The following is a 15,437-nucleotide window of genomic DNA, read 5'->3' on the forward strand; positions in this document are numbered from 1 at the left end:
AATCCAAAAAGCTTGAGGGAGAATGGTGACATCAGTTGATGCATAAACAAGCTAGAGATGGATTGAATTTTTTTGACAGGTGACAGCAAATGTGTCGCTCTTGGCAAGCATGTGCAGATAATACATACAGAATTAGCCCAAGCAGTAAAGCTAGACTGTTTTCTTGCATCCTTAAAATAGACAAGAACAGGGAAGTAATCATGTCTATCTAATGATTCTGTTTATTATATACTGTGTGTAACATCAATTCACCAGAATTGCTTGATAGTTTGTCTTGTGATCAATAGATTGTACTGTACCAGTAATAGAGGACATGACAGTGCAAAAAGGGTACACTACTACATTAATAGTAAACTAAAACCTAGATTTATCCATTGTTTCCTTTGTGGGATCCTCCAGACTGCATGTCACTGTTCAAAATCTTTATTCACATTCTTGAGAGGAAAATTAAAACAAAAGAAACAAAACAATGAGAGCAGAGACCAAATTCTGTCATATATATTTTTTTCAGCATCTCCTTTACTAGCGGGGCACAGTAGGCCTAAATACAATACTCAGTTGTCACCTCAGGCTAAGTCGTTTGAAGATTTACAGATGAGGTCACAGAGGGAGGCACACTTCTGTCAAGAAATTTCAGGGCACCTTGAGGAGCATTGCCACCTTGTGAAGTGAGAACACCTCACGTATGCACAGCCCCCACCCCCAGTCATTTCTATCTGTATTTGTTTGCAAGTGTTCCAAATGTCAGCTAATGATGCTCAATGGGAACAAGCTTCATAGAATGGCTGTCAACTATGGCTGACAGTGTGTGACAGTTTCAACCAAGGAGCATGAGACTTTGGAAAGTTAAACTCAAAGATTGTGTCTCCCATTTGACTTCTATGCATATGCAAATCCTGTAAAACCTTCAAAGTCAAATCTGGAGGTCGAAGCCAGTTCCACTGCATTTTTTCATTGTTCCCCTCTAATCAGGGACTGATTTAGACCTGGGACACCAGGTGGGTGCAATTAATTATCAGGTAGAACAGAAAACCAGCAGGCTCTGTTCCTCATAGAGTAAGAATTGAATACCCCTGCTGTAAAGGCAAGATTAAAAGAAAATGACAGGCTTCTGAGAGTTTGTGTTTGTTTATTATGGTCCCTGCATCATTGTGAAAAGGATCAAAAAATTTTTTTTGCCTTTGGATCACCTGAAATCAAGTGATATCATGGCCCCATCATTTTTCAGGCTTCAAGGAGATGGTCCAATATACCTTCAGAAAGTATATCCCCTTGACTTATTCCACATTTGGTTGTTTTACAGCCTGAATTCAAAATTGATTAAATACTTTTTTTTCTCACCCATCTACACACAATACTTAATAATGACAAAGTGAAAACATGTTTTTAGATTTTTTTGCATATTTATTAAATGAAATAGAGAAATATCTCATTTACATGAGTAATCACACCCCTGAGTCAATACTTTGTAGAAGCACATTTGGCAGTGAGTACAGCTGTGAGCCTTTCTGGGTAAGTCTCTAAGAGCTTTCCACACCTGGATTGTGCAACATTTGCCCATTTATTATTTTCTAAATTCTTCAAGCTCTGTCAAATTGGTTGTTGATCATTGCTAGACAACCAATTTCAGGTCTTGCCATTAGATTTTCAAGTAGATTTAAGTCAAAACTGTAACTCGGCCACTCAGGAACATTCACTGTCTTCTTGGTAAGCAACTCCAGTGTAAATCTGACTTTGTGTTTTAGATTATTGTCCTGCTGAAAGGTGAATTAATCTCCCAGTGTCTGGTGGAAAGCAGATTGGAGCAGGGTTTCTCTAGGATTTTGCCTGTGCTTAGCTCCATTCCGTTTTTTTATCCTGAAAAACTCCCCAGTCCTTACCGATTACAAGCATACCCATAACATGGTGCAGCCACCACTATTCTTGAGAATATGGAGAGTGGTCCTCAGTAAAGTGTTGTATTTGATTTGCCCCAAACATAACACTTTGTATTCAGGATGAAAGTTAATTGCTCTGCCACATTTTTTGTAGTATTACTTTAGTGCCTTGTTGCAAACAGGATGCATGTTTTGGAATATTTGTATTCTGTACAGGCTTCCTTCTTTTCACTCTGTCAATTAGGTTAGTATTGTGGAGTAACTACAATGTTGTTGATCCATCATCAGTTCTCATATCACAGCCATTCGACTCTGTAACTCTTTTAAAGTCACCACTGGCCTCATGGTGAAATCCCTGATCGGTTTCCTTCCTCTCCGTCAACTGAGTTAGGAAGGACGCCTGTATCTTTGTAGTGACTGGGTCTATTGATACACCATCCAAATTGTAATTAATAACTTCACCATGCTCAAAGGTATATTCAGTGTCTGTTTTTTTTTACCCATCTACCAAAAGGTGCCCTTCTTTGCGAGGAATTGGAAAACATCCCTGGTATTTGTGGTTGAATCTGTGTTTTGAAATTCACTGCTAGACTGAGGGACCTTACATATAATTGTATGTGTGTGAAGTACAGAGATAAGGTAGTGATTAAAAAATCACATTCAAACAAAAATCATGTTTAAACATTTTTATTGCACACAGAGTGAGGCCATGCAACTTATTATGTGACTTGTTAAGCATATTTTTACTCCTGAACTGGTTTAGTCTTGCCATAACAAAGGGATGGAATACTTATTGACTCAAGACCTTTCACCTTTTCATTTTTTATTAATTTGTAAAATATCGAAAAACATAATTCCACTTTCATATTATGGGAAATTGTGTGTAGGCCAGTGACAAACAAATCTAAATGTAATCTATTTTAAATTCAGGCTGTAACACAACAACATTTGGAAAAAGTCTAGGGGTGTGAATACTTTCTGAAGGCACTGTAATATAATACTTTCAGACAGCTTTACTGACTATATCTGTCCCCAGCATCGATCAAAAGGGTCAAAGTATCTATTATATACCGAAGAGTAAATTATAACTTTTATATACCAGTAATCTGAAATCAAGTAATATCAGTCCCACCCTTAAGGACCTGCCAATTGAATACTTTTCTAAGATAATTTTTCCAGTTTTTAACTGGACCGGGGTAGTCCTATTATTCATGTCCATCGTTTAAAAAAAAATTAAACTACAAAATACATAGATGTCCATTGTACAACTATATTGTATTTAGATATTTTGGAGGGGGTGTCATAGCATGGGAGGGAATTGGGACTTGTAAACTATGGGGAGGCAGGTAGCTTAGTGGTTAAGAGCGTTGTGCCAGTAACCGAAAAGTCGCTGGTTCTAATCCCCGAGCCAACTAGGTGAAAAATCTGTCGATGTGCCCTTGAGCAAGGCACTTAACCCTACTTGCTCCTGTAAGTCGCTCTGGATAAGAGCGTCTGCTAAATGACTAAAATGTAAATGTATGTATATATGTGTGTGGATGGGTGGGTGATATGTTTTTGAATAACTATTGTGTCAATAACTGCTACTTATTCTGCGCAGCATCTGTACTTTAGGGAAGACGGGAGACCAAGCAGACTTTTTAACCAATTACATTCGAGTTTATTGTTAGGCACAAAAGGCGCGATGTTACCAAGACGACTGGAAGCAAAACAAATAGATCAAAGTGGCAGATGAAGAAGAAGCTTTCATTAAATGTCTTCCTGGTGAAACAATCAACGAGAGGCTTGCAACAGCTCCACGCAATGATGGTAAATTACTCGGCTGTCGATTATGTTTAATTGTGTTTTCCACGAAAATGATCTAGCTATTCGGTGGTTAACGTCGTTAGCTCGTTTTCTCAGCTAGCTACTGACGTTAGTTAACTTTTAGTTAATTTACCTAGCTAGCGCAGAGGTTCCCAAACTTCAAACTTGTTTGCGTCGGGGACCACATTTGTGATAGCCCCCTCAGAATATCAGAACACAACTCCTACTTTAAAGTGCGATAAAAAAATAAAAAAATAGGATACAAGCAGTTTTACTATGACTGCAGTGCACGGACGGACTACCCAAGTCTCGGGCACTGGGAAATAACATTTTAAAGGCTCTCTTGGCATCAGATAAAATGTTGACGTTTTAAAGAAAAATTCCTGCAATTCTACACATTTTGCCTTGGGGCAGAGAGAATATTTCACAGTTTTAAAGCTTAAATTACATTTTACATTTTAGTCATTTAGCAGACGTTCTTATCCAGAGCGACTTACAGTTAGTGAGTGCATACATTATTTGTATTTTATTTTTCATACTGGCCCCCCGTGGGAATCGAACCCACAACCCTGGCGTTGCAAACGCCATGCTCTACCAACTGAGCTACATCCCTGCCGGCCATTCCCTCCCCTACCCTGGACGACGCTGGGCCAATTGTGCGCCGCCCCATGGGTCTCCCGGTCGCGGCCAGCTACGACAGAGCCTGGAAATTACAGTGCATTATGTTCAAAACAACATTTTTGAGGAATACAAGAATAATTCAGTTCAACAAATTGATAATTGATGGAGCACTCTGTGGATACCATATCCCTGTGCCTCCCAGGCACGTGCATCTGGTTTAAGAACATCAATAGCGATGAATGATATTACAGTGTATTGTATTGCACCCTCTAAACTTCCACAGATCCCTTGTCTAAAATTGGTTGATTCTGTTGGTGCTAGCAATATTCATAATAAAAAATACTAAATTGTAATAATAATAATAATATTTTGAGCGGGTCCGCAGACCCCACTTTGAAAACCCCTGACCTAGCTGTTAGTGCTAAGTAAGCCAAGCTTGAGTGGTACTCCAGAGATGATTTATCTTTGATTATTCCCACTGGTAGTAGCCGGTATGTATTTGCTTGATACATTGACCAAAATTAACTAATGCCGTCTTTCCTCAAGGCTTCAATGAGCCAGCGGCGCAACATGACGCACAGTCAGCAGCAGAGGGTGACCTCGGAATTTCGACAGCAGGAGGAGCAACGAGAAAGATCTGACAAAACGCATCACTAAGGACAGACAGATGCAAGCCAATCTAATGAGTGAGGAGAGACTTGAAAAGAAGCGATACCTACGCAAGGTGCAAGACGAGCTGCACGAAAGCCAAATTGAGGATGCTCTCATCAAGGTATGCATGCAAGGTATCGCTTTCACACAACATTCATGAAAAGCACCTGCTTAAAGGACAACTAGGCTTCATCTGTGTATGGGAAACGGGCCCTAAAAGTAATTGCTTGCTTCACCTGACTCTTACAGGCAGAGGAGGAGAGAATATACAAGGAAAAGCAACTAGAACAAGAGGAGAGAATGGCACAAGAACTGGCCCGCATCAGCTATGAAAAGCTTAGAGATGAAAAAATGAGGCAATATATAAAAGAGAACAGGTAAGTCTCAAAATGAGGGGGTTGGCAGGGATTGACACTAAGGGCTGCCCTCCTATTGCTTGGGTCAAGTGAACTGAACAGTCGCACCCTGCTCTGAGGTTGCCCCTGCTCTGAGGTTGCCCCATTGGGCAGGTAATTTAAAAACAAGAAGTGAAAATAACCGAACTGCAAAGAATTCCAGGAGCCTAAAACTGATTATTCTGGTTCTTTCCCATTGTTTAAGTGAAAGACAGTCAATTTATGGCAGTCGACAAGGGGGATTAATGATAAAAAAATAAAAAAACAATTATTTCTATGTAGATAAAGACAGGCAAAATTTTCAGGCAAGTGATCATAATCTTTGGGCAACCCAAAAATACTCCTGACTTGCCCGACGGGACGGGAAAATGCCTTTCAGACTTTAATATAAATCCCTGGGTTAGTGTATCAACAAGAACCTGTCCATAGTTGTTGCAGGATAGATGTTTTATGTTGCTTGTTTCCTTTGTCATTTTAGTGTTGAACTCCGTGAGTTAGAGGGGAAGCTCAAGTCTGCATACCTAAACCGGGAGAGGGCCGCACAGATTGCTGAAAAGGAGTCTATGAGATATGAGACAGTGGTAAGTTCATAAATGTCCTTTCCCGGGGTAGAAGGGACATCTGAGACTTGAACCAAAACACTTGTTGGTTGTGCTTTTTGTTAATCCATATTTTTCTCTGACATTAGCGGCAGGAGGCTGATATTGCTCGTAAGATGAAGAGCGAGCATGAGCGGGCCTCTGTGGAGCAGGAGAAGCAAGACCATAAGCGCTACGAGGAGGTGGTGCAGTACCAGCAGGAGCTGGAGCAGCAGCTGGAGGATAAAGAGCACAAGAGACAGGAGGCTTATGAGGAGTTCCTCAAGGAGAAACTCATGGTCGACGAAATCGTCAGGAAGATCTATGAGGAGGATCAAATGTGAGTGGACAGTGGCAGTGTGTTTTCACAATTTGTCTAAGTTTCCTGCTTGATCAAGTGATCAGCATATAATGAAATCTAATGACATTTCTTATTTGCAGGGAGAGGCAGTTAAGACTGGAGAAGATAACAGCCACTCAAAGGTACATAGAGGAGTTCAAGAGCCAGCAGACGGAGTGGAGACTGATGGAGCGGGAGAAGATGGAGGCTGAGAACAGACGCATCCTGGAATTTGCCAGTTACCAGCAGCGTAAGGAGAAGAACAGAATGGAGAAAGTCAGAGAACGAGAGCAGGCAAAAGAACATCTTCACCAGATGGTAAGAGGGAGAAAACTCACTTTGCAAAACTCTTGGCTATATTCATAGTTAAGAATATGTTTGTCTTTTTTTGTGTACAAAGTGAGAAATTATTTCAACAATATTGATGGCTGTTGAGGAAGAGTATGTATGTGTCTTTCTTCTAGCTCACTGAGAAGATTGAAATGGAGAGGCAGCAGCGTGACGAGATGGAGCGTGTTCGTGAAGAGCTTTGTCTGGAGGAGCAAGCCGAGGCTGCAAGGCAGAAACAAATCGTAATCAAGCATACCCTCATTTTAAAATTTCTAAAACACCTTTAGAGGATTCAACCCTTTTTAAAATGTTTTAAATGGCTTAACAGGAGGAGATGGAGAAGAGAATCAGACAGAGGCTGGAGTTGCAGCAGACCTGCCAAGAGCAAATAGCCTTCAAGGAAATGCGGAGGCAGGCTGAGAAGGAGGAGGAGGAGGCCTTCAGGCAGATGATGATGGCCAAGTTTGCTGAGGACGACCGCATAGAGCAGATGAATGCCCAGAAACGCCGCATGAAGCAGCTTGAGCACAAGAGGGCTGTGGAGAAACTGCTGGAGGACAGGAGACAGCAGTACCTGGCTGACAAGGTACAGTATATTGCTCTCATCATGAACACACTTGTGCACTCTTTATCAACATCAAAGTGGTGTTATTGTAACTGAAGCTTTTCTGTTTAACACGGTTTTGTCTGCCTCAGAGGTATTCTGTAGGTACCTTAAGGAACATTTGTTGAATGTAAGTTTGATCTCTCTTCCCAAGGAACGTGAGGCTGAAGAAAGAGCAATTGAACAGGAGAGGGAGGCATTGCGTCGACAGATCATTGAGGAGGAAAGGCGAAGACTTCTCAAACTCCATGCCACAAAACTGCTGGGCTATCTACCTAAGGTAAGGGAGAGGAGGTTGCCTTAGTTTTTAGTTCTACTGCAAGTGCTTTCTTTGTGTTTTTCTTTAAACTCTTGTCATTGGCTGTCCAAATTCTTTTAAAAAAAACTTTTGATGCAATGTTGCTCCAGCAAGATCCCACTTTTGAAACTGACTATATTATTCTCAAATGTTAAGGGCATATTCCGGGAAGATGACCTTGAACACTTTGATGAGGACTTCAGAAGCAATTTCCAAAAGCGACAGGCCGACATCTTTGATGAAGAGAGCTGGGGAGATGATGAATAACCACTTTCTATACTACACCACTAGATGGCAGTATTGGGTAGATGCCGTGTAGTGTTTGTTTTGGTGTATCAAATGATGGATTTCTTATGGCGATGGTGTACTCAAAAATGTATTAAGTTGCAATGACACATTTGTATTCCACTAGCTGCATATCACATATAAATCATATCATGGAGGTGCATAAATGTTCAGGTGAAGTCATTTGGTAATTTAAAAAACTACACAATTTCCTTTATTAGGTGATGATGCAACTACAGTTTAAATTGCTTTAACCCATTATTCTAATAAAATGCTAACCTTTTCAAATCCAACTGCATTACAAATATATTCTGTATAAATGAAAAATGCATACAGACTATATAACGTCCACACAATGTTAAAGGCCACATAATCAATGTTGTAGCTAACCATAAGAATAAATTCAAGGCAAGCAGGATTGTATTACATACATTTTTCAGCATTGCTTTATGATTTCCCCCAGTCAAGAGCTTTCATGAATTCCTCTTCTGTAAAGCGACAACATCTTGGCAGCTTCAAAATGCATCTGCTCAAGCAAGGGGGAAAAATGTCAGTTTAAGGAGAAATATCAGTAATGATACGGTCTTTTAATAATTACTTGCATTTAATATGAAGACTTACTTTTTGCCTTTTCAGTATATCAATCAGTTTTAGCTGTTTTTTAAAACCCACTATCAGTTCTGCTTTTTGCTTTTCCAGCTTCTTGTTTTCGGCTTTTAAGGTTTCTATTTTTTTATGCGCCTGGTCCGCTGTGTCCTTATGGAAAGGATAGACATAAAACAAGTCTATTTAACCTGGGTTATACAACAAGTGACAGAAGCCTAACTTGAATACCAAAATCTGAACTATACTAATAGCATGGCACTATTTGTAGTGTAAATGATGATTGATGTGATCACTAAATGCACTGATAGGTGGTTTAATTTACCTTGCTCATCTGCTTGATCTTGCTCAGTTGTGTCTTGGACCTCTCAACTTCCTCCAAGGCTCTGTTCAGTCTTACCTCTACGGCACTGTGATTGGTTGCTGCCTGTTTTTGTGCTCTCTTCAAACCCTCGATTTCCTTTGTTAAACACACGGGGGGCAAGCTAATTCAGTAAAAGCATTTTGTGTAATGTTTTTATACCGCACCTACACACATTTTCAAAGGCACTGTAATGATAATGGTAATATTTGATTAGATAGCTACAACAACTGACTGTCATCACAGTTACTTATTAACTTCATATTTCTGAAATTAAATGCTAATAGTTATTCATTTAAACAAATAATTGTGACTACTAAGCATTAGGAAGCCATCAACCATTAATTTGTATTTTCTTTGGGTGTGGACATACACTGAGTGTACAAAACATTAGGAACACCTGCTCTTTCCATGACAGACTAACCAGGTGAATCCATGTGAAAGCTATGATCCCTTATTAATGTAACTTGTTAAATCCACTTCAATCAGTGTAGATGAAGAGGAGGAGACCGGTTAAAGAAGGATTTTTAAGCCTTGCGACAATAGAGACATTGAAAGCGTGAATGGGAAAGACAAAAGATGTAAGTGCTTTTGGACAGGGTCTGGTAGTAGGTGCCAGGCGCACCGGTTTGACTGAGTCAAGAACTGCAACGCTGCTGGGTTTTTCACGCTCAACAGTTTCCCGTGTGTATCAAGAATGGTCCACCAGCCAAAGGATATCCAGCCAACTTGACACAACTGTGGGAAGCATTGACGTCAACATGGGCCAGCATCCCTGTGGAACGTATTTCGACACCTTGTAGAGTCCATGCCCTGACGAGTTGAGGCTGTTCTGAGGGCAAAAGGGGGAGCAACTCAATATTAGCAAGGTGCTCCTAATATTTTGTACACTCAGTGTATGTCTCTGTTGTGATCCCTCCCAGTGGGAAATATTATACAACCATGTTTCACCCCACCCCTGGTCAAGGCGAGGGCAATGTCGCTGGGGGATTTCTCTGAATTCCAAAGATATCTGTCACATGAGCGCCGCACAACCACCAGCTGCAGGAGAGGTTCACCTTACAGGCTAATCATGTTAATGAGGCCATGCCAGGCATTCCCCTGTTGAGGGGTTGATTTCATCCTTTATTAACCTCTTAAGGATCGGACCCTTTTTTTAAATTTTGGCCTAAAATGACATACCCAAATCTAACTGCCTGTAGCTCAGGACCTGAAGCAAGGATATGCATATTCTTGATACCATTTGAAAGGAAAAACTGAAGTTTGTGGAAATGTGAAATGAATGTAGGAGAATATATCACATTAGATAAAAGATAATACAAACAAAAAAACATGCGTTTTCTATTTTTTGTTTTGTTCCATCATCTTTGAAATGCAAGAAATGCCACAATATAATATTGCAGTTTAGGTGCAATCTAGATTTGGCCACTAGATGGCAGCAGTGTGTGTGCAAAGTTTCAGATTGATCCAGTGAAGCATTGCAATACTGGACTATTTTGTATCAAGTCTGCCCAAATGTGTCGAACTTGGTCAATCGATACATTTTCAAGTACATAACTATAGAGAACATACAAAAATGATATGGTAATACAAAATGTAAGTTTACACACTCCCAGGAATGTCATACATGATGGATTATTTAGCTTATACACTAACTTTCACACATCTAGATGGCCGGGCGGGGTGGGTGTGGAGCCAGAGACAGCAAGGGTTCAAACTGTAAAACCCAGTTCCAACATTTGAATATAAAAATGGATTTTATCAAACAAAACTGCTACATTTTATCTCTGGGACCCTCAGGTTGACAAATCAGAGCAAGATTACTGAATGTAAGTACATTATTTACCTTCAGAGGTGAATGTATCAAACCAGTTGCTGTAATAAGTTTGTTGTTGTTGTGCACTCTCCTCAAACCATAGCATGGTATTTTTTCACTGTAATAGCTACTGTAAATTGGACGGTGCAGTTAGATTAACAAGAATTTAAGCTTTCTGCCCATATAAGACATGTTTATGTCCTGGAAAGTTTGCTGTTACTTACAACAGTCATGCTAATCACATTAGAGCACGTTAGCTCAACCATCCCATATACCGATCCCGTAGAGGTTAACAACCTTGTCTAAGCTGTACAATGCCCCCCTGCCCATTCAGCAATAAGACCGGTCTATAAACGTCTTGGTTTCTCTCAGTCACTGTTCATGGACTTCATGGTTACAATATGTGCTGTTTATAATATTACCAAAAGACTAACTAGAAAGAGAATCAATGTAATAACTGTTTTATCCTTGACACCCACCTTCTGTAGAGCAGTTACTTCTTGCTGGAGCCCATCACATTTTCTGTTTGACTCCTCCGCTAAAGTTCTGTGTTTCTCTATCTGGGTTTGCTGAATGTTTGTGGTCTTCTGTAGTCTGGTTCGATCCTCCTCTATCTCCCTTTATGTTGGTGCTTAAACTACTGTTTGCATCATCCTATAACAAATAAATGTTTTATACTTGTTTCAATGTTACTCCAAAAATATACCTAATCGCTCATATTTCTATCATTACCTTCTTGTTGCACTCATATGCTAGCCGGTTTAATTCTTCTTGCATTACACAAAGTTTTGCTTTGAGAAAACGGATCTGAGCATCTAAAACACAGCACACAAAAAAAAGATACTATAGTTACATAAAGAATGATATAATTTTAAGGATATGCGAGAAGCTCGATGAACAGAAGGCTGAAACAATTGATATTCTGGAACTCTGATAAATAACTTAATTTTTTTGTAATGTAATGTTTTTGCAAAGACCCATTCTTGTGCTCCAGATGTGATATTGTGAATGTGTGAGAATGCCACAGAAAGTGTAATACATGAAATCAGAATTCACCTGATCCCATCTCATCCCCAACACTGGGCATGATGTCTTCCATAAGATTGTCATGAGTATCTCCATCATCCAGCTTCCCCTCAATGTTACGTATTGTTTTAGTCAAGGAAAAATCCACAAAATCTTCAAGAACTGCAACATCCTCAACTGCAGATGCCTTTGTTGTTCTGAAATAAAATAACAAATAAACAAAATACAACTCAAACAAAAAGTTGAAAAAGTCATAACAAACATGAGGAACTGAAGATCCACAATGATGGACACTCATTAAGCCATAACCTTTCACATTAATCTTCCAGTGTTTCCAATAGATATTTGTGTGAACATTTGTGACAAGGATAACATTCTTACTGTGCTTTTCTCAGGTTTCCAGGAGGTCTGTTTTGTGAATTGGATTTTGAAGTGACCCTTTTCTTTGTCACTACCTGAGCAAGGGAAATATGACTTAGGGAGAATTTCAATTGCATTTCCTTGATTCCTCACGTCCTCTCACCTCGCCTCCTTCTCAAAACCCATTGGATGAGAAGGTCAGAGGTACCTCCCCTCTGACCTTCTCATCCAATGGGTTTTGAAAAGGAGGTGAGGGGAGAGGACGCAAGGACTCAAGGAAATGCAATTGAGATTCTCACCTAGTTTTACTAAGTGATTACATTACCTTTGCCTCTCTGAGATTACATTTTACATATCAAACTGAATTGAATACTGCACCTTAGCAGTGGGCTTCCTAACTGAAGATTCCAGCATGTTCACATTCCTAAAGACAAATACAAATACATATATTCTTATCCAGTCTACTACACTGAAATGGTATACGTTTTGAGCAATGCAATATTGTATTACCTGAAATCCTCCTCCTCATCCTCATCCTCAATGTCAACATCAAGGTGGAAAGAGATTGGCTTTGACAAGACTTCATTTTGGTCACTCTGAAAAAAAGAAAAAAAACAATAATCAGGACATAAAAGTTTAAATAAAACAAATATGATGTCTAAAAATGAATGTTTTATGTTGTTCTGAAGAGTGTCAATTGGTCAGGTAGCTAGCTAAACCACTTACCATAACCTGTTCCGCTTGCCTTACTAGTTCAGCTGTTTTTGCCTCCAGCTCTGCATTTATACGTCTGGAATGGGAGAAATATGCTCTTTTTTTATGCTATCATCATCTGGTTACAGCATCTCATATGATACAGTCTACATTGACTCAACAGATGTTTGGGCAAGGAACCTTACTTGTATTCCTCCTCTTTAGCAAGTAGGTCTATCGTGGATGGTTTCTTTGAGGGGACAGAGGCTGGACGTCTCACAGATCTTCCTCCTTGAGACCTTTCTGCCTTGGATAACATGGGTATTTTGGGCTAAATAAACAAATGTAGTAAGTTAGGTAGCTCATAAAAATACAGTAGTTGTTGGTTCTTTTAGCCAACAGGCATATAACATTTCAAAGGAACAACACGTTCATTGAAAGTCAGTCTGCGTATAATGTACAGTTATTCACATAACCTACGATCTATCTCTGAGTTAGGCTAGTTTTAGCGATATCAAAGATATTGATAGGGTTTCCCCATAGACTTAAATAGACATCGCATCATTGTATCTGTCCTATTATGGCGTCTGTGAGAGCATGGGCAGGGCCATTTTGAAGTAGTCAAATGTCTTCTTCTACTAACGTTACTTCTATGAGTAACAAACAAACTGAAAGGGTGCACACTGCCACCTAGAGTGTGTTGTTTGAACAGGTAAAAAGTTGGCGATTTACTGCCACCTGCAGTTATGGAATGTTTCCTCAAGAGTATAATTAATCGGCTGATCCCTCGTGACAACGGAATTATGTGATCCTCTGAAGTCCCGCGTTCTTTTATAGCTCAACGCTCCCACCCAGTTGACTACTTCAAATTGGTGGAAGTCGTCAATGGCGCTACCCATGCGAAAACGGGTCCTCTATCTATCTCTATGGGTTTTCCCTATTTATCTGTGGCCATACATAACGTATACTAGCAGCTAACGTACTGTTTTAGCTAGCTAGCATGCTAACTATCTAGCTAGCAGTTAGCTAACTTAGATCTTAAACAGCGATATAGCTAGGACACATACAGGTGACTATAGCTAGTTAGCTAGTTCTTCTTGTATTTGTGAATGGGTATGTTAAAGTTTTTTAGCAGTATAATACTGTAGCCAGTTGTTTGAAACAATACATTGACTCACCTCATGCAGTCTTCTTTCAGACATTTTGTTGTGATGAATCTGGCGGGTGGCGTTGCGGTTGCATAGCAACAAGTCGAGGCTAAATGTTTTTCTCGACGGTGCAACCAAAGGCGGAGGAACACGCACTTTTGCTGTGTGAGTCTCTGTTTTTCACAATCTTGACTTTGATACATTTAGCAAAAAGATGATGTTAGGTGCCGTTGTGGACTAATGAACACATTCATTTGAGTTGTTAGCTAAACATAAAATGTGTTGTAAGCTGAAATGTGCAAATGTGTAGGACAGCATGTGCTAAGGCTAACAGATTCGCTGCATGTCTACACATGGAGCATAATGCCATTATAGACATATTCATGTGTTTACCATTGATTGCAAATAATTGCATTTAAATGAAATAGCAATTTCAAAATGTTATTTTACAAACTCATTGGATTATTGAAGACCACGTCCATAGTACTGCTCATTCATACATTTTTATAAAGCATTTTTACTGTGGACATTTAAGCCAAATCATGTTGCCATTAGGCACACAGTACTTGGCTGCTCACCACGGCGGTGTAAAAACCAAAAATAAAAAGATGGTTAGTCTTCCCTCGTGTACTGCGCCTGCGCCGCAGAAGCCTGACAGCAGCAGCAGGAGTAGCAGCAGCATATTACCGTTCTCTTAGCAGCAGGATATTATGCTGGCAGCACGATCGCGGATTTTCTATTTCAAAATAAGAGTTCTCCTGCAAAGACATGCTAAACTGGGAATGTAGATTTCTTTTGACGTATTTTGTATTTATACCGTCATTTCTTTTGAACGTTTACACAAATACTGGAATGTTGAAAGCTATTCTGTAGGATATATTTAAAGAAATACACTTTTAAGAAAATACAAATATATGTTACTGGAATTATTCAAAATATAATTTTCAAAACTTAAATGGGTCTCTTGTGCTGGGCAACAGGTTTAATACAGAGTACTGGTGACTCCTTACTCCACCCACTCCTTTCACTGCAACTCAATACACGGTGGGATACTTATTGGCTTGTAGAGAGATAACTTTTCTACCTGTCTCAGCTAAAGTGGGGTGGGAAATACTCAGTAGGATGTAGTTTTGGAGGGGGACTGTGTCGCCCCTCCATAGCCCCCAATGTAATACACTGTAATTGACTGTACATGGGATACATATTGGCTTGTAGAGAGAGAGAACGAGGACAGGAAAAAAACTTTTTGGTGAAAAAGTAACAAATTCAAAAAAATATGTAGAGGTCGCTCTACAGCTATATTGGTCTGCTAATACAGGACTAGTAAAGGCCCAGTGTACAACTTTTGTGAATTTTTTGCACCCCTACTTCCCACTCCCAAAACTAACCATATTTGGTTAGTAGAGACCCTACTGAGTCTTCCCCACACCAGTTTAGCTGAGACAGGTGGTAAAGTTCTCTCTACAACCCAATATGTATCCCATAAACAGTATATTACAGTGTATTGCATTGGGGACTATGGAGGGGGTGGAGAACGAAGTGCTGCTGGGTATGTACGACACAGTCCCTCTCCAAAACGACACATATTTGATTAGTAGAGACCCTACTGAGTATTTTCCACCCCACTTTAGCTGAGACAGGTAGA

At 39.8% G+C, this 15,437-nt stretch overlaps 2 protein-coding genes across 2 annotated transcripts; one reads left to right on the plus strand and one right to left on the minus strand.

Moving 5' to 3' along the window:
- Positions 1-3,394: 3,394 nt before the first annotated feature.
- On the plus strand, positions 3,395-8,078 carry LOC121579533 (meiosis-specific nuclear structural protein 1-like). Its single transcript, XM_041894206.2, is given in 11 exon segments — positions 3,395-3,686; positions 4,851-4,937; positions 4,939-5,076; positions 5,205-5,332; positions 5,829-5,931; positions 6,039-6,268; positions 6,370-6,586; positions 6,733-6,840; positions 6,927-7,184; positions 7,357-7,482; positions 7,657-8,078. Coding segments are annotated over 11 exon segments (1,584 nt in total). The 5' UTR covers positions 3,395-3,608; the 3' UTR covers positions 7,768-8,078.
- tex9 (testis expressed 9) lies at positions 7,859-15,034 on the minus strand. The gene is given in 14 exon segments (XM_045223424.1): positions 7,859-8,280; positions 8,282-8,311; positions 8,407-8,541; positions 8,714-8,848; positions 11,045-11,182; positions 11,184-11,219; positions 11,298-11,380; positions 11,622-11,788; positions 11,973-12,046; positions 12,330-12,375; positions 12,462-12,547; positions 12,678-12,741; positions 12,851-12,975; positions 13,823-15,034. Coding segments are annotated over 14 exon segments (1,191 nt in total). The 5' UTR covers positions 13,847-15,034; the 3' UTR covers positions 7,859-8,232.
- Between the last annotated feature and the right edge of the window lie 403 nt (positions 15,035-15,437).

This window comes from Coregonus clupeaformis, chromosome 1, assembly GCF_020615455.1.
Source record: "Coregonus clupeaformis isolate EN_2021a chromosome 1, ASM2061545v1, whole genome shotgun sequence".
Lineage (NCBI taxonomy): Eukaryota > Metazoa > Chordata > Actinopteri > Salmoniformes > Salmonidae > Coregonus > Coregonus clupeaformis.